Source organism: Penicillium antarcticum, assembly GCF_028974205.1.
Source record: "Penicillium antarcticum strain IBT 31339 chromosome Unknown utg000003l_segment0_segment0, whole genome shotgun sequence".
Lineage (NCBI taxonomy): Eukaryota > Fungi > Ascomycota > Eurotiomycetes > Eurotiales > Aspergillaceae > Penicillium > Penicillium antarcticum.
In genome coordinates this window covers 1394717-1413049 of record NW_026695301.1, presented here as the reverse complement: position 1 = coordinate 1413049, position 18333 = coordinate 1394717, and the positions used below count along the sequence as shown (strand labels likewise).

General features: G+C 50.2%; 7 protein-coding genes across 7 annotated transcripts; 3 read left to right on the top strand and 4 right to left on the bottom strand.

The window, feature by feature from the left end:
• Positions 1-504: 504 nt before the first annotated feature.
• Positions 505-2223, bottom strand: N7508_003244 (uncharacterized protein; the record flags this gene model as incomplete). The annotated part of the gene is made up of 1 exon (XM_058461310.1): positions 505-2223. One exon carries the CDS (start codon positions 2221-2223, stop codon positions 505-507), a length of 1719 nt encoding a protein of 572 aa, XP_058321887.1.
• Positions 2224-3268: 1045 nt separating this feature from the next.
• Positions 3269-5997, top strand: N7508_003243 (uncharacterized protein; the record flags this gene model as incomplete). Its single annotated transcript, XM_058461309.1, has 4 exons — positions 3269-3356; positions 3485-3951; positions 4011-4664; positions 4714-5997. 4 exons carry the CDS (start codon positions 3269-3271, stop codon positions 5995-5997), a joined length of 2493 nt encoding a protein of 830 aa, XP_058321886.1.
• A 404-nt stretch (positions 5998-6401) lies between these two features.
• On the top strand, positions 6402-7359 carry N7508_003242 (putative TFIID and and SAGA complex TAF10 subunit; the record flags this gene model as incomplete). The annotated part of the gene is made up of 2 exons (XM_058461308.1): positions 6402-6668; positions 6922-7359. 2 exons carry the CDS (start codon positions 6402-6404, stop codon positions 7357-7359), a joined length of 705 nt encoding a protein of 234 aa, XP_058321885.1.
• Positions 7360-7938: 579 nt separating this feature from the next.
• Positions 7939-8528, bottom strand: N7508_003241 (mitochondrial 37S ribosomal protein uS19m; the record flags this gene model as incomplete). The annotated part of the gene is made up of 4 exons (XM_058461307.1): positions 7939-7981; positions 8093-8275; positions 8394-8409; positions 8486-8528. The coding sequence occupies 4 exons, from the start codon at positions 8526-8528 to the stop codon at positions 7939-7941; spliced, it is 285 nt and encodes a 94-aa protein (XP_058321884.1).
• A 236-nt stretch (positions 8529-8764) lies between these two features.
• N7508_003240 (inositol polyphosphate multikinase) lies at positions 8765-10237 on the bottom strand (the record flags this gene model as incomplete). The annotated part of the gene is made up of 2 exons (XM_058461306.1): positions 8765-9983; positions 10155-10237. The coding sequence occupies 2 exons, from the start codon at positions 10235-10237 to the stop codon at positions 8765-8767; spliced, it is 1302 nt and encodes a 433-aa protein (XP_058321883.1).
• Positions 10238-10754: 517 nt separating this feature from the next.
• On the top strand, positions 10755-13571 carry N7508_003239 (uncharacterized protein; the record flags this gene model as incomplete). The annotated part of the gene is made up of 6 exons (XM_058461305.1): positions 10755-10886; positions 10955-11395; positions 11448-11533; positions 11586-11603; positions 11655-11903; positions 11969-13571. The coding sequence occupies 6 exons, from the start codon at positions 10755-10757 to the stop codon at positions 13569-13571; spliced, it is 2529 nt and encodes an 842-aa protein (XP_058321882.1).
• Positions 13572-15463: 1892 nt separating this feature from the next.
• On the bottom strand, positions 15464-17776 carry N7508_003238 (uncharacterized protein; the record flags this gene model as incomplete). Its single annotated transcript, XM_058461304.1, has 1 exon — positions 15464-17776. One exon carries the CDS (start codon positions 17774-17776, stop codon positions 15464-15466), a length of 2313 nt encoding a protein of 770 aa, XP_058321881.1.
• Between the last annotated feature and the right edge of the window lie 557 nt (positions 17777-18333).

Below are 18333 nucleotides of genomic sequence, written 5' to 3'. Positions count from 1 at the left end.
ACTTGCCTATACTGCGGTTAACTTGGTGTTTCGATTACTTTATCGGGGACAATCAGTGGTTTCCTGTCATCTTCCTGCATGTATGAAGCAGGAAGTTCTCCAAGGCGCACGGTATCATCCTTCTGGGGACAGCAGCACAAACATGCAAACATGCTGAACCTCAGGCTCTCCAGAATCGGAATATGGGAGACTCACAATGGATTGCTTGGCTGGTCCACTTGCAGGGTATCTCTTTGCCATGGCGCAGTGCCAACAATGCTGGCATTGTGTATTTCATGTTGAGTGTTTCAATATGGTAGGGATGATGAAATAATGGGAACGAAAGAGAAAGAGAAAGATCAAGCATTGGTGGAAGGGCGGGGATGAAGCATGAAGCAGGTACGATGGGCATTGTGATATTGTAAGAACATTCACTTCAAAGAAACTACATCTTCCACGCCTTTTCTAGGAACCCATAATTCGAACATGGGTGACGACGAAATTGGCACCTTTGTCTGAATCCCCTTAAACACTTTCCCTAACTCTGACCGGTTGGAGATTATGCAAACCCCAGTCCTCTTCAGGGTCATCGAATGGAGATCTCACAACGCTATCTTGTTGAATATGATCCACCTCTCTTCCTTGCTGTCCCATTTCCCAACTTCCAGACCGTTCATGTCCCTGGACAACAACCCCAGCTGAGGCATCATGGGTTGAGTTCTCGGTCTTGGCATCACCCCAGATAGGGCTGCGGAACGCCACATCCGTATCGCTTGCCATCTTGTCTGTTCCTTTGAACCCACCCATACTCGATTTGCTCTCTCGGCGCTTGCGAACACCACACAACAGGAAGCCAACAATGGTGAAAATGCCAACCACAATCAGGGTCACAACTGCACCAATGACTCCAGCCACGGCCGGTGCCATTGTTCTTTTCTTTTCTGGTTTGGAGCTCTCGGTGTCCATTACTCCAGTGCAGAAGATAGCTGCAGAGTTGCAGACCGTGCACCATTCTTGGATGGAAGACAGAGCAAACGTTTCCAGCTGGGCACGGAACTCACTATATCGAACATAGGAGTGACTTGGGCTGTACCCAAACAAAGGATATGGCTGGAACTGGGTGGCGTCGTCTGTCCCATTGTGCAGAAGGAATCGCACATAAAGATTGTCATACCCAGGGTACGTGGGGTACTCTTCATCTTCCCCAAAGCTGTACAGCTCAAAGACTAATGAACCACCTCGCACAGGGCGAGAGAAGAAGTTGGGTTGGTGTGCGTTTGCAAGCCCTAACAGGGATGATAGGGCCATTACAGGCTCGTCGCCGCCAAAGAGCAAAGTCATCTTTTCTTGAGTGCCATCCTCTTGGATATTCATATCAAAAGACTCCATTAGGCTTGTGGCCAAAGTCTTACCCGCAATGGGACTGACATTTCTGATCATAGACCCATGCGAAGAATCTTGTTGGCTGTTTGTGTCGTATAGGAACTTATCGGCCAATGAGCGAGCGCGGAGGATGTCAGCGTCGTGGAGCGCTTGCTGGAAGGATTCATTGTGCGCAAGCTCGTAATCGATATAATCCGCAATAGGCACAGCGTTTGTATATGTCGATGATTCTTCATCCTCGAACACACCAGACAGAGCTGAGTGCCAGAGATTCACATAAAAGGCTTCCGTGTCGCGAATTATCAGGTCCACTTCCTCGCTGTCGCGATATTCACCCTCGGCGGCTTTGTGCATCTCACAGTTTGCTTGTCCCTCAACATAGAAAGACGCAGGATCTGAACCGCCGAGTGGGATAATCAAAGGATACTGGTATCCATGAATGGGTGCCTGTGCATACGAGCCATTTGCCAATTGAGCCCCGGTTGTGTTCATATCTACGGGGGGATAAAGGCCCTGCATGAAAGCCTGGGCGGAAGCAGCAACATATTGGTCCGCTGTCGACAGCACTCGCACGTCTTTTGAGTCCAGAATGCTTGGCGAAATATTCTGAATACCACTGTCTGAGGCATCATTGCCAGATGTCGATACATATCGATAGCGAAAGGCCGCTGCTGCAGCCGCCATCTCGCTAGCGCCGTACTCTGTCAGGGTTCGAGAATCACTTAGGACTTCCGGCGTGCTGTCTCCGAAGACGGTGTATGCAAAGACACCCCATACTTTCTCGTTACCATAGCTTTGGGCTGAGACCGTAGCTAGTCCCTGCAAGGCCAGGAGGGTGAAAGATACTCCCTTGCTCAACATGGCGATGGATCTGCACTGTGAGTTAACTGAGGTGGAACTTACTACAGAGCTCCAGAGCTACCGCGGGGGCCACTATGTAATAAAGAAAACGGACCCCGGGCTAGACCCAGGGGTGGTGAACCTTAGAGCTACAGGAAAATCAGGGAACCACAGGACTGAACGATTAATATACCCGTTTTCGGAAATACTCTCGCAAGATTCAAGTCTTAAACCGTGCAGAGTTTCGGCTTTTTCGGGTGGACATCGATTTTGACATGCCAAGGTTTGGTTTGGATGACATTCTGGAATGGAAATGGTATCCGGACTAACCAACCAGTATAAAAGTAATGCAGGAAAACCTTGGCTTCCTCTTCGCAAGGGGAGCTTTGGTAGCTCAGGTAGAGTTGAGAATACCGGATACTAAGGCTGTTGAGGTTAAGGTTGCACGCGCTTTAGGGATAGCGGTCGATGACGCGCACAAATTGTCCGCAGGTGAGATCCGAGAAAGATGTGAGAAAATATGCCATATACTCCAGGCAGCATGATGATTAGGTTATTTGTGCCCATGACCCTTGAAATAAGAATAGCAAGCAGCATTTACGGGGAATGATGAAGGTGATATTTTATGCTGAATATACAAGTTAAGTTGGGAGGCTGTCGTTAAAGCCATGGGGAAAAGCAGTTATGATGTGTCAATTATTCTACAAAAACAATAGAGAATTATTGGAGTTAGATCAAGATCAACCCAAGTATCTTTCATCTCTATTCACGGAGTAATGAGTGCAAGACTTGTAATGACCTGAATACTGATAGTTAACGAGGCGTGGTGCAAACAAGGTGCAAACATTGATAGATATAGTTACTGCCATATCTCACCGCATCGCACATCCGCCACATTTCCTGCGCCACATCTCTCACCGAATCCTTTCCTTTCTCCCCTCACTCACCGCCCGGCATAAAATTCCTTCGCTCTCTCACCTTCCAAAGCCCTACAAACGCGCCCTACCCCTAAGCCCTCATTTCTGCTCTCGGAAGTTGCTACCCCGACTTCAAGCTGTCTCTCCCGATGGTCGAAACTCGAGGCGCCCGGCCGTCCTTCGATGGCCAGGATACACCAGACTTTCCCCCTTTCCCTTCAGAAGAAGGCGACTTTGGTATGCTTTCTCTTGTTCCGATTATCCCGTGCCTCGTTAGCCTCGGCCACCCGCCTATAGCTAGCTACCTTTGCGCCAACCAATCTCAATGCATTGAATACTAATGTTGGGTTCCAATTATTTTATAGACCAAAAGCCCCCTCATACTCTTGAAGATGAGGAGCATGGCACACCTCCGGCTGCCAAAAAACGCCGTACGGACGCTGGTCCCGACGCCGAGCTTTCACTTTCCAGCGACAACATCTTGATGGCCGATCAGCATGGTCCTGGCCACAAGATTGAAGAGGAACTCGCATCGGCGCTTGGAGAGGGGGTTATCGACACCGTTGAACAGACCGACCGTACTGTCACCGACCCTGGTCCCCATGATACCTCCGGTGCCGCGGCAAGCCAGGACGGCAATGGTGACATTAACCCCGACGTCGCCTCAATCATTTCGGAGATCATGGACCATACCGAGCGTCAGGAGCAGACTGTTGCCATGGGTCCGCAGGAGATCCCGCCGTCCAACGAGTTCCCCGGCGCCAGAGGCTTTGCTTTCCTGAAGGCCAACTCCCACTTGAAGATCCAATCTCTCCCTATCTTGGACAACCTGGTTAGTATAACCAACCTCATGTTCGTTAATATTGCATCCTTGCTTACTTTCTCCTACAGTCTACCCAAATCCTGTCCTTCCTCTCCAAGAACACCTACCAGGACCTCACTGCCATGGTCTCCGAGCCGGATTCCGAGAACGGCCAAGCATATGCCACAATGCGCTCTTTGTTCGATCATACGAAGCGAGTGTATACCGTCAAACACTCCTTCCTTCAGCCCTCGGATCTTGAAATTACAGATCCGTCGCAGATCGACGTCATTCGCAAGGCGAACCTAGCTTCCTTTGTCTCGAGCATTTTCGGCTCTCAGGAAATTGGTTTCGCCGAGTTGAACGAGCACTTCCTGGACGTCTTTGTCCCGGAAGGTGGTCGCTTGCTGAAGGTCCAAGGTGCTCTGTACCTTGAGCTCAAGACACAGGCCTTCATCGCCGCCATGAACAACAAAGCCCATACCCGTACCGAGCTCCTCTACTCTATCTTCCCAGATGACATGGAGCAACGTCTGCTAGCTAGACGTCCTGGCACCCGGCAACTTGCGCCTTCCGAGACGGACTTTGTGAACCGTCTTACGTCTCGCCGTGATATTCTTCTCAACGACATCAACAACGAGGAAGCGCTCAGTGCCTTGCCCGATAAGTACCACTGGGAAGATTTTCTTCGGGACCTGAGTTCCTACATCTCAAAGAACTTCGATGCCATTAATACCCAACAAGTATGCGATACATTTCATCTTGCTTGAATATATGACTAATGCGGTTTAGGGAAAGAAGCCTATTAAGGGACGGCAACCATCAAGCTCGAATGGCGACGCGCATGAATCACCCAATACCACCCACCAGGGTCAATTCGCGCTCAACCAACAAGTTGAAGTCCCGGTCGACCGAAACATGCATGGTGATCTTGTGGCACGTGCTGCCCGAGCCGCGCAGATTGCCCTTCAGGGCCATGGCCTTCGACGGTCCCAACAGCAGTCTCAGTCGCAGTCGCAAGCACAGCAACAGCAACAGCAGCAACAACAACCGCAACCGCAGCAGCAACAACAACAACAACAACAACAACCGCCACAGCAGCCCCAATCTCAGGCCAGCCCATCTCCCATGCCCCATCAACCTCAACCTCAGCAACAGCAGCCACCACCACAGAGCCAGCCTGAGCATCAATACCTTCAAGGTTACACTGCTGCTCAGCAACCCCAATCTACACACCAACAATATCACCACAGCCCTACGCCACCTGGCGGGTATCAAACGCAGCAAGCCTCACCGCTTACCTTCCAACAAAGTCCGCTGCAGGCAAACTTCCAGCAGTACAACCCAAACGCGGCTCAAGCCATGCAGGCTAGAGCAAACGGCATGTCTTCCAACCATGGCTATATGCCTGGAATCCCTCATTACTCTCAGTCACAACCTACCCAAGTCCTCTATGAACGTGCTCGCATGGCTGCATCCGCCAAATCTTCCCCGACTAGCCGCAAGTCCGGCTTGCCTAGTCAACGCAGACCCTGGACCACAGAAGAAGAAAATGCTTTGATGGCTGGCTTAGACCGGGTCAAGGGCCCTCACTGGAGTCAGATCCTTGCGATGTTCGGTCCTGGTGGAACGATCAGCGAGGCCTTGAAAGACCGCAATCAGGTTCAGCTCAAGGACAAGGCTCGTAACTTGAAGCTTTTCTTCCTCAAGAGTGGGATCGAAGTTCCTTACTACCTGAAGTTTGTTACCGGTGAACTGAAGACCCGCGCCCCCGCCCAGGCAGCCAAGCGTGAAGCTCGTGAGCGGCAGAAGAAACAGGGCGAGGAAGACAAGGCCCATGTTGAGGGTATCAAGGGTATGATGGCTCTTGCTGGAGCTCATGGAACCCCTGTGCCCGGGCATGAAATGTCCGCCTCTCCCAGCCTTCCACCGGATGCCAACAGCCAGTCTGTGTTTGATCAAACGGCCGAGCAAAACCTGATGCAGACTCTCAGCCAGGAGGTCCACGGAAACCAGTACGGTCAGCACCAACCGACCTCAGACCATCTCGATCCACACATGCAGCTTGGCCAGTAGTTGCTATTTACTTTTTACCCTCATGTCGTTTGTTTCTTGTTTCTTAGCTTTTATTCAACTCTGTCTCGAGTCCTGGATTTGCACTTTACTTTCGGAGTCAGGGAATGGATTGTGGGATTTGTTCCTTCGGGAACCATTTGTTTTACTATTTGGATTGCACATTGCGCTGGAGTGATGATAGCTGTATGATACATAGCGAAATTAAACAGGCATAAACTTTGTCAGATAGAAGAGGAGAGTAGAAAGTAGACACTTTTACCCCAAGCCAAGTGTATATAAGTCAAGAGTGGTCCGTGCGTCCGTGTGACTTGGGAATCTCCTACCGTCCGCATTGATTGGGCCTGATGATTAACCTGCAGTCTCACAAACAAATTATATAGCAGGGTTACGCCAAATTGCCCAGAATGGCCGACTCTCAGACACCGCAACCTCCCTCTGGATCAGAGCATCTCACCTCAGCTCCGGTCACTGAAGATAATATTAAACCCGACCCTGACCTCGATGCCTCAATCGAACAAGACGTCGACATGAATACCGAAAACCAACCCGGCGCTAATGCCGATGACTCTGCCGCGCCTGGCATGGATCCTATGGCGCCGGTGCCGACGCCCTCCAAGAAGGAAACGAGCTTGCGCGAGTTCCTGGGCAAAATGGACGACTATGCTCCCATCGTGAGTTTATCCCACCATCATACCTGTTTCTCTTTCCTCCCATGTGTGATCATACGACGGTCGCCCGCGGTCGACACATCTCAATCTGGTCTAGCTTCTATCATCTGAGCTGTCTTTCATCTGAGCCATCAGATGAGATCCAAGCTACGAGCTATCGGCTATCAGCTATGACACGCGGAATCCGAGACATGAGACCTGGGCACAAGCAAAAACCAACGAAAGAATCAGAACATGCTAACCAACACACCCCCAGATCCCCGACGCCGTGACAGCCCACTACCTCACCCTAGCCGGCCTCCCACCACCAGGCACAGGACCCGGCCAAACCCCGCCGCACCTAGCACGCCTGCTAGCCCTCGCGGCTCAGAAGTTCGTCTCAGACATCGCTGCCGACAGCTACCAATTCGCGCGCATCCGCGCCTCAAACAGCTCCTCGGCCAACAACCCCATCGGCAGTCTTGCAGCAGCATCAGGCCTGAACGCTCCAGCCGGCGCAGGCGCGCCCGCTCCCGGCGGCGACGGCGGGAAGGGCGGCAAGGCTAATACCCATCTTGGTATTCAGCGACCTGGATTTGGTGGTGGTGGCTCTGGCGGCTCTGGGCAGGGTCGGACAGTGCTTACTATGGAGGATCTTGGTATGGCTGTTTCTGAGTATGGGGTTAGTGTTAAGCGGGGCGAGTTCTATCGGTAGGCTGAGTACATTTTTTTTTGTGCCCGGCTATCTTTGGGGCTTGTTTGCGCTGGTATATGGTTGTATTTCTTGTTTCTTTTATGGTGCAAGGCGTTGAATGGTCATGTGAGACCCTGGGATCATGACTGCATTTGTTGGTCCGGTTGGTGGTTGTATTGACATTCAAGATGGCGTTTTCTGTTCTTGTTCTCATGCTTTGGGCGTTTGTCCATACTATTTCTGCTAGGTGGCTTATCCCGTGCCAATCTGAGCTTAGTGAAATCACATCATGATATCTTATGACTATTTCCCTTCGTATCATGTCACATTTACAATGCCCTTCAAAATCCGTAGCTTGAGCAATGGATCTATGGAACCTACAGGTAGATCTACAAACAGAAACCACATTAAAAACCACTGGTGAACTCCGTCCCAAGTGTAGCTAATTCCACATGTAATCCAACAATATATACTGTACATGGTATGACGAAATAAAAGGAAAAAGAATGCAACACAGCTCTGCCAGTGCAGTTCACCCACCCGAATGCAAAAACGAGGGTATGAGCATTGATTTACACAGAGCACCAAGCAACGAACCGTCTATTTGTTCTTGGACTGCTTGTATGTGAAACGCTTGCGGGTACTAAGCAGCAGGAAAGAAGTCAGTCAACATTGGTGGTACCATATTATACCCAGACTCGGACAAGTGAGAACAATCTCCGAGGCGGAGGTCTGGGGAGAAAGGTATACATACGCAACGTATTCCCCAAGCTTGCGACCGACCATTTCCTCTGTCACCTGGATCTCAACGTAGGTCTTCCCGTTGTGGACGGCGAAGCGGAGACCGACGAAGTTTGGGAGGATAGTTGCTGCGCGTTTCGTGGTGCGGATTGGGGGTGTGTTCGGGGGAGGAGGGAGGGTGCGCGGGAGAGCGATGCTGTCGAGGGTGGTTGGGTTAGATTTTGGTTCTGGAATGGGATATTTTGGTCCGTATGGTAGGATTCAATGCTGGGTAGGGGTTCGTTTGCATTGGGTGTGGATTGAAGGTCACGTACGGGACAATGTTTGGGCCTGGTGGGAGTTTTAGCTGGCTGTTCCTTTTGATTTTATCGAGTATTATTGATCCCTAGGACCTGAAGAGACTCACCTTTCCAGACCGACCGGCCTAGCAGGGCGCGTGTGGGGAACATTTTGGCTTGATGATGTCCGTAGCTCTGATTTCCGCGAAGTTGAAGATCGAGAAGTCTCGGCGGCGAGATTATGTCAGCACTTTCTATATCCGCGATTTGAACAGGTGAGAGATGAAATGCAATGAATTGGCTACTCAATTGGGAATGTGGTCCAGCTAATAGGAAATAATCAGACTAACATATTGAACAATTTTGAGTTCAAGGTTGCCCGCAACCGTTGAAACATGCTATGCGCATCACTCTGCCATTCCTTCAAAGATGGTAATCAGACTGCGGATTCCCATGAGCATATTCTCGTCTGGTCCTTGTCCAGGTGTCCAGTTGGCATGTGCAAAGTCGATAACACGGAGGTCATGGACTTTGGGGGTATCTTCCTCGTCCTCATCGTCCAGGGTTGGCATAGGCATGGGCATGGTCTGTGGATCGATGCTGATATTGATGGCCTGCTGAGGCGTTCCATCGCCAAGCTGGATATCAACCAGCTGCATGGCTTCTTCTGGAATATCGAACTCCTGGTCATCCTCCTCATCCTCGTCCTCTTCCTCCTGAGAACGGCGTTCTGAAATCTTCTTCTCCTCCTCGATTGCGACCTCCATTGCCTCTGGATCTCCTTCGTAGATTACCAGCACACTAGCGGAGTACATTCGACTCTCTTCAGATGCAAGCACCTGCTGAACATTTTTCAATTCTTCCGTCAGACGCTGAGCGACCATTTGTGACCGGTCCACCTTGCCCGCTTTTGCACCAGCAAGGAAGGTCTCGAACCCTTGCTTGACATTATTTGCGTTGAAAGACCGGCCGTACCACTTGTCATAACGTCGATAGCCGTCCTTCTCAATAACTTCGCCCTTCTCGCCCTCGGCACCCTCGTATTTGGTAACATATGGATTTGTTAGTTCGCCTTCGTCGGTTTCGCCATTCTCCCCAGTCCAGATTTTCATGCCGGCAATGCGGAAACCCAGAATAGAACTCGTAGTATCTTTAGATACCGCGTCGAGCTTGTTGCGCTTGGCGGGTGGAGCATCGTCTGCCCATAATCGCGCGCCGAGCTTCACGTCCAGCACGTTTGGCCGACGGAATCCGCAAGCCACATTCTCCAATACAATCGACAGTCCAGTATCTAATTTTTTGCCACCGGAGGGGGTCCATGCTGCGTCTTCTTTGCCGGGACCTGAGGGGATTTGTTGCGCAGCGGCTGTGTGCGACTGCGGCTCGCTCGGAGGTCGGGATTCGGCGGCTGCATCACCGGACTGGGGAAGGAAAAGGGCGCCGGATTCTCGGGCAGCAGCAATTGCCAACGGTTGCTGCTGTTCAGCGGATGAGAGCGAACCAATATAGAGGGGCATAAACTCCTGGAATGCCGGGTGGAGGGCGCTCGACTCGTAGAATTCGACTTCTTGTTTTGTGCATGGCTTCGCAATCAGAGCGCCTGAAACTGTGCAGCGGACACCATCACTAGAAGACAGCAGAAGGTCGTCAGTATGGGTGGACAACTCGTGAAAAAAACGTCACTTGCGGAGACCAAACCCCGCGCGACCAGATGCGCTAAACTTGAAGAGACTCGCGTGGCCAGGCAGATCAGGGCAGATCTCGGCGGAGATACATCCGGATATGGAGATAACTTACTGTCCTGCAGCGACATGGTCAAAAGGTACCAAGTCATCGCTACCTAGTTGTGGTGTCTTTCGAGTATCGGGTTTGGATGGCATGTTGGGAATGCAAATGCGACAGCTTGGGGCTTTCACAGCATTCCAGATGATTCAACAATAGCGAAACAGAAATCACAGGATCTAAGCAGAAAATCAAAGGAGAGTGAGGTGTTGAAGGTCAGAGCTGACACGGGATGTCAATCTCCGCCTTATCTGTCCGATCTATAAGGAGTACGGGGTAGGGCTGCATCACTTCTTAGATCTGTATATACCTTTATTCATTACACTTCTTTACTTGATAAGAAAGACACTGATTCAGTCTATTTGCCGGAACACGTTTTATATTAACACCCTTAACAATTCATGTATTCATGGAGGGTGTTTGATCATTGATTGCTTCATCTAAACAGTAGCTGGCCAGAGAATTACCTCTTACTTTAAATCTATCTATATCTTATTTACCCCTGATCGCACCGGTCGGCGTTTCTATGGATGCTTACCTCCACGTCTTTCTTCGCTTTTTCCAGCTCGATCTTTCTTACGACCAACTTCACTGCCAATCATCAGGGAATTTAATATGGATCCCCTCAAATCAGTCTTATCAGGCAGCCTACCTTTCAGACCTGCTAAGTCTGTGAGCTTCCGCGAGTCCGATAAGATTTCTCAGTCACCCAGTGCAATTGAGATCAAGAAGACTGACGCTGGCGAGGTCAGTGAACCAGGAATTCTGCTGCTAGGCTCAGAAAGAAAGCCTCTTCTGACCTTACACATATCCAGATACCTCAATCACAGTCCAGCAGAAAGACCCTGAATGCTATTGATATTGAGCAGCTTCCCGCACACCAACGCACTACTATCATGGATACCAATAAACTGCCCGATCTTATTGATCGGAACGGCAATGTTTTTCAAGACGGTGACCCACAAGTGATCGAGAGACCTCTCATTTCATCAGACAAGCTTGCGTGGGCTTCAATCATTGGAGAGCAACCTACCAGCACTGAACAGGATGACAGCTCCGATCTTCAATGCAGCAACAAAGAATCTGACAATGCCAAAACCACCAATGATACCGATGACATTCTGGACATGGAGAGCCTTCCATATGGGGTCAAGCCTATCCCAGATGAAGAAAGGGCTCTTGCCAACGTGGAACTGGATGTCGGTGTGGCTAAGAAAAAGAAGAACAAGAGACGACCCAAGACGAAGAGAGGCATTGTATGTCTTATTGTCTACTTTGCTTTTGATGATCCAGCTAACAAGTTGATAGGATGCGCCCACCGGATTCGAACGTTTCTTTGCTGATGCGCCACTCACACCTGATGAGTTCCAAGAAATCAAGAAGATCTATGACCCGTACGTATACATTGTTGCCTTAATCATAGAATGTCACTAACTATCAACATAGGGCTCTTCCATTCCACATGTAAGACTTCAATCACGTTTTGATCAAGTTACTTACTAACATGTCACTCAGGCGATACGACGAGGCCATCAAGCGATTTCTATACAAACGCCGCCTTGAGCCACGCCGGCGTCATCTTTTTCTCAAATATCTGCAGTACGGCGGCGTGAACACGAACCAGAAGTATGGCCAAGGTGCGTCTCAAGAGCTGAAAGAAATGACCAAGGATGAAGGCATGGAAGCACGCAACTTCACCAGGGTCTCACCGGAATGGGCTACCAAAGAGAACATCGCTTTTGATACGGTTCTTAAGGGTTATCTGTAAGTGAAGCAATCCGAAAAAAAAAAAAAAAACACAACCATACCAACTGCTAACCTTGCCACAGTGGTGGCTACTACATTGACTACTTCAGCCCTGATGACGAGGAAGAAATCAAGATCGTGACCGGCACAATCAAGAACTTCCTCACTTTCCTGCTCTACCACGACGTCTGCCCCGAATACCAAGATGATATTCAAAAGGCCAGACAAACCTGCGATCTAGCCGCAAAGGAATTATGGAAAGTACGCCAAGTCGTACACAACGGCCCAGGAAACTTCAATATGGCCTGTTCCATGCTGTTCGGCGGGAACTTCTTTGATGCCATCGACGATCCGGAGGTATGGGAGACGGTTAAGTTTGCCGAACAAGACAGGATGACCCAGGGCAGTGCCCGATGGGTCCTGAAGTACGCCATGGCCGGAGTGGGCCCAGACGAGCGTGCTATCAAGTTCAAAGAGCTTGCCGAGAAAGAGCAGTTCAAGATTAAACAGATAGAGGACATTGATGGCTTTGAGATCGTTTCCATTGAAGAGCCAAGTCCCCTCACCGTGGGTTTTTACAAGGAATTTGCTCCCAATCTCAAGCCCGTTGGCGTGGCCCGAGCAAAGGAGTTCCGTGATCCTGCCAAGGGTGAATTCAATCTTTCAAAGCTTGAGGCGGAAAAGTGGAAACGCGGTCAAGCTCCTAGCTACGAGTTTGAATTTTTCTTGGAAATTGATTTGCTTGCACACTGCTTCCCAGGAATGAAAGCTCTCACTAAAGTCTTTGAGCTTAATTGTGGCATACACTTCTTTGACGAGATCATGGTTTGCTTGCCCAGTTTCTATGTCTTCCTTGCGAATGATCTTATGATCAACTACAAGGGACCGAAAACCAAGGAGCCCACTGATAGGTGGATCAACACAAGAGCTGAGCATAGAAAGGCAATGGACCTCCTTGCTGGGCCCAAGCTTTCCGCTCGCGAACAAGCTCGAGTCCTGTTGAAGGATTTGACGCTTGGTGCAGACTATGATGCAGAATTTGGTACCCGGAAGCACGTTCCCGCCGCCACCGAGTTGGGCTTTGAATTCGACGTTGCTCTGCAGCCTGATGTTCGGGCAGAGGATGAGATGGGTATCTTAGTTCCAAGATACGAAGGACAGAAGATGAAAGAAGAAGATCCCACCGAGGAGGATGATGTTGAGATGAGTGGAGTCATCCAGGGAGGTTCTACAAACCTGGAAGAGCCCAAGGAATGGTGGACACCTGGGCAGTGGTGGAGTGGTCAGGAATGGTATAGCCTCGTGAAGGACTGGAAGCCCACGATCACAACTCCCGAGGAACGCCCCAGCAAAAGATCAAGATCTAGCAATGGATGCTTCCCCTTTGACAAGGAGGAGGATAGTTTCGACCAGTTGAAGGAAACCATACGTGTCAATGGGGAGCTTATCAAGCGAATGGAAGCCGAGATGAAGGAGGCAACCCTCATTGAGAAAGAAACGGAGTTATTTAGCACCTGGCTGGGATTCGCGAAGACCCGTCAGACCAAGGATATATTGCACATCATGGAGTTGCAGGGATCTAACGTCCTGACTGAACCCCCGAATGAAAAGACCACCGCTGCCATTGTGGTCGATGTTATGCTCCAGAGAAGCCTGCAGTCAGATGAAGCTTTCCAAATTGAGTGAGACATACAGAAAATTGAGCATGAGAGATAATAAGTTAATGAGACAGATGGCTCTTGGTTGCTACAATCATGGAAAGCTGGGAACATAGCTGGGTTGAGGAGTAGATAGTATTCATGATCTAGCATCTGATGATCATAAACAGCGAACAATCTAGTTTCCAACCTTTATCTTTGTATCCTTAGGTGGATTTGGATACCGAGAACGGCTAATATACCCATACAACGCTACTCATTAACAAGAGCCAAAGGATTAGGATCCATCCTCTAAATAATCTTCAAAAACCACCCGGGTGATCCTCCCCGCAGCACAAGATACCCCTTATTCCGAGGGAGAACAATACTATCACCACAGGTCGACAAGATAACGTCTACAGCCTCAGCAGCCACATCTCCAGGCTCAAGAATCTGTTCGCGTTTACTCATAGACTGTACCATAAGCTTCTGCAAAAAGCCAGGGAATATGATTTTACAGCAGTCAGCAATACCCACCCTCGAAATAAACTAGCAAGAAGGAGAGACGAAAAAAGGAGAACTTACGAAGCTCTAACCCTCCTGGCAAAATACCTCCCTCGCAACTCATTCCCAAGCCCCTCGTGAAAAGCTAACGTAGCAGCCGTAAAGGCCGCATGAAACGGTTTGCACCTGTGAATAAAAGCTTGCTGTACCGACATGCCAATAATCAGCGGCTATGATAGCCGGCAGGAACTCCTGCGTGAGGGTAAAATGGCTTAGGGTGCTTACTTCGAAGATGCAGCGGCGATCGGAGTCGCTTTCAAATAGCATTGTTTGCCGTGTTCTTATTCTATACTGATTGTTGTTGATTTCATGGATGTTGGTATTGAGATGTCTATTTGGTAGAATTGAATATGTTCTGTGGTTGGTTAATTTGGTTTAGGGGGATTGAGAGTTGGTTTGTTTTGGTGGACGTAGATCTGAAGGTAGTTGGTTGATATTGAGGAGTGTTATTTTTATCTTGTGCTCTGTGAGTTTGCGTGCAATCTCTGCGCCTATTCCACTTGATCCTCCTGTTACTACTGCGAGTTCGTTGGGCCATTTCCACGTTGGGTCTTCGGTGCAATTGTTGAGGCTTTAGCGTGTGATCCATTCTTTTAATGCTCTGAATATTCTGAAGCCGATGATGCGATAGGTGGCTGGTATTGCTTATAATGGGATAAATATCTATCGTTGTACCACCCATGGATATGATTTTAAATAGTAGCGGAGAAAGATGCAGAGCAAGTAAATAAGATGTGAAAAGCGGGTATATGAATGTCGACATATTGATTTGAAGCAAGCTTTAAGCTAGTCAATGAGGGTACTAGGAGTATAGATACGATAAAAGAGGTCCAGAAATATAGCTGTAGGCTACAGAAGGATGTAAGTGGCTTGTTTTCTACGTCATACAACTAGCCTGGGAACCTCGTGGGGGCCGTTTTGCTTTACAAGAAGTACCTTAGGGCTTCGAAGGATTTCTAAAGCCCTAACCCGGAGATTATACAATCTATATTCTCAAATTGCATATCAACGCGTAATATACGGTGGAGGAAAGCAGGATAATACAGCTCTAAATCGGTTCTAGACCTCAGCGATGCAATTACAAGGGGTATGATGAAGTAGATGAACCAATCCAATCTCAAGCTATGACCAAAATAAGCAGACACCAGCCAATATAAACCCCAATGACGTTTCCCAGACAAAAGTACCACCAGTGTACAAGAATGTTCCAAAGTTGATACAAAACGAACACCCCCATTATACAGCCCAACGCTCCAAGTATACATGCCATGCAATGCAACAATATCAGATACAGGCCAGAAAAAATCCAAACCCTCCCCAAGAAAAGAAAAAGAAGAAAAAGTAAAAAAGTAAAAAGTAAACGCTAAACCATCACCATCACTCCCACCTCTTCCACTCGTCAACAGCCTTCCTCAACTCAACCTCACAATCATACCCCTTAGACTGCGCCTCCAAAAGTTCCTCCCTGCGATCCCGGAATCTCCTCTCAGCCTCAACCCGCCTGAGAACAGCAGACTTAAGCATCTCAAAGTCACTAGTAGCAACCGCCTCGCGGAACTTCGCCCGCATGCGCATAGAGTAAAGCTGACAACTAGCCTCCTGCTTAACACCAGTCCCATCACCAGGCAGAACACGCCTGGTAGGCGGGATAGAGCGCGCAATGGGGCGCTGGTGTCTAGCGAACGGCCACACAACCTCATCGAAACAGTCTTCGCAGATACACAGCTCCGGCAGGGCAGGTAGGTAATGCCACTTCGTGACGATCTGTCTGTCGAGACGGCAGTCACGGAGGGCGGTCTTGCGCCGGGCATAGGAGAGGAACTCATGCAGGTCTGGACGGGGCCGGGAGGGGTTTGCTTCTGCGCGCTCGACGGCATCGTCGAGGAGGTCGATGAATTTCATGAAGCGTGGGCTTGTGGTTTGGAAGTCGCAGATTCGTTCGCGGACGTCGGTGTCTGGTTCAAGGGTTTCGCGATGAGCTGGCATTAAGATGCGGATGTTGCGTGCGCAGCTGCTGCAGACGTGAAAGCCTGGGAGGTAGTCCTTGATTCTAGGGTCGTAGATTCGATGCCAGTGCTGCTCTGTGGCAGTGCGGCCTGGGCAAGGCCTTGTGCCTGGTGGTGGACGGGTCATTTGGTAGAGGAGTTCTAGACTGGCGTGGCCTCGTTTGATCATTTGGTGCCAGGCAAGTCGGGTCCATGGGCTTGAGAATGAGCAGCGGGTTGGACGGGAGGGTATTTTTGCTTGGCTTGGGATGAAGAAGTTGCTGTAGCGCGAGTGGGCGATTTGGCTCATGCATGATGGGCAAATGTCGAGGTGGTCCAGGCCTTTGAGGGTGTACCAGTCTTCATGTACTGTTGCCAGAATGGATCGTGGGCATGCTGTGATACACAAACCGTTGGGGTTGCTTCTTTGTCCGAACTGAGAGAGTGTCTTTTCGGGGTTGGCTTGTACTGTCAAAGCTTGGGTTGATGCTGGCTTTGGTGCCTCGAGTTCAGCGCGTAGCACTCGTGGAGGATGGCGCGATTCAGAAGACGATCGGGTACTCTGAGCTGTCACCGACGTTGCACGAGGGCGCGAGGGTAAAGGCGCACCAGGCTGAGCTCCTTCGATATCCGGGCCTTGAGGCGACCGGGAAGGCGAATGTGATGCTGAGACCGTGGCCCGAGGGACCAACGAGGCATTAGTAGGTCTGAGAACCACAGCCGGGGCGCTAACCTCAGGATCTGATAGTGCACCCCGGTCCCGCTGTTCTTCTCGTTGACGAAGCTTCTGCTCGATACGCTCAGCTAGAGTAGGCCCGTTGATGACCTTCTCGGCAGGTACGATTGGAGTCGGGGCTACAGGCGCCTGAGAGGTTCGCGAGACCCTGCGCGTGGTGGCCGAGTCAGACAGATACCCGGAAGTTGTCTCACGTCGAATGCGGTCTGGCATGGGTCTGGAGTGAGGCCCAGCTCGAGCACTGTTCGACCGAGCCAACGATGACCTGGCAGGTTGAATGTAGGTAATTTCGTGCACAGGGGCCGGAGCACGAGAGCGATCCGGCACACTAGGTGCAGGCGCGGCATAAGAGACAACCTGCGCTGGCAAATCGTGCCTGCTGTAGCTGCCTTCAAGCGAATGAGAATGGGGGCGAGACTCGCGCTGGGAGTTGATTTCACGAACAGGCTGTTGCGGAGCCGAAGGGTAGACTGCAACTTGCACTGGCGCCTCGGGCCGAGAAGCGCTTTCCCATGCACGAGTATGTGGGCGCGACTCTCGCTGGGCCCTTGGATCACGAGTGGGCCGTTGGTTCACCTGAGGTCGGCACGTTGGTTCTCGCGGTTGGTTGACGGCAGATGGTGGCGCACGCTTTGGCAGCTCATCAGTCTCAAATCTGACAGTGTTCCGGGTGACAGGCTCTTGCGCCGGTGGCGTTTTCGGTCCTGTACTCTCATCGGAAGAGACATTTGCAAGGCTAGGCACACTGGGAACACTGCCAGGGGAGGTTGATGGGGGAGGTATATCAGCATAATCTATGATCGGATACTGGTCGACGGCGCCTCTTTGCTTGACACCTTCGACCCCGGGCTTCTCTCCTATCTCGGACAGGCCTCCCTTTTCTCGAAGAAGAGCCGGAATTTCTTCCTCGACGCAGGGAGCCGGGGGCCAGTGGGAGCGCCCATGTCGAGAAACTCGAGAGGGACGCATTTCGAGGACTGAATTTGACCACAAACAAAAAGTTTGGTCAATACTTGTTTTGGGATGCTATCCTGGTGCAATGAGGTTTCGAAGAGAAGCGTGATGAGCAGCTTGGTTCATAGTATTAAGAAACTGGACTTGAAGAGTGAAACAGCAGGGCGAAGAACAATGAGACTGAGGTATAAAAAGGAAGAGAAAACTTCGCACGAGAAGACAAAGGAGCAACTTTTTAAATTGTGTGTGCGACCCGGGCCTACAAGGGTATATAAACATTGGCTGATTGTATCGGGCATCATCCTGGCGGTGCGAACTCTGATAGGTCAGTTTAGTGATTGGGCGAGAGTGCAAAGACCAGGAATAGCTTCAGGCTGAAGCATCATCCCGAGAAAGATTCAAACATCGACTGAAAACAACGGCTGAGTGGCCAGATTCAACACAAAGAAGTGGCTATGCCTCGTCGATCATTGGGCACGAAGTGGACCTGCCGGTTACTGCCGTTGCGTTTCACTTTATTTAGACTCGTTGGGCAACAAATAGAAATCTTTGAACCCACATGTTCTCCGGGG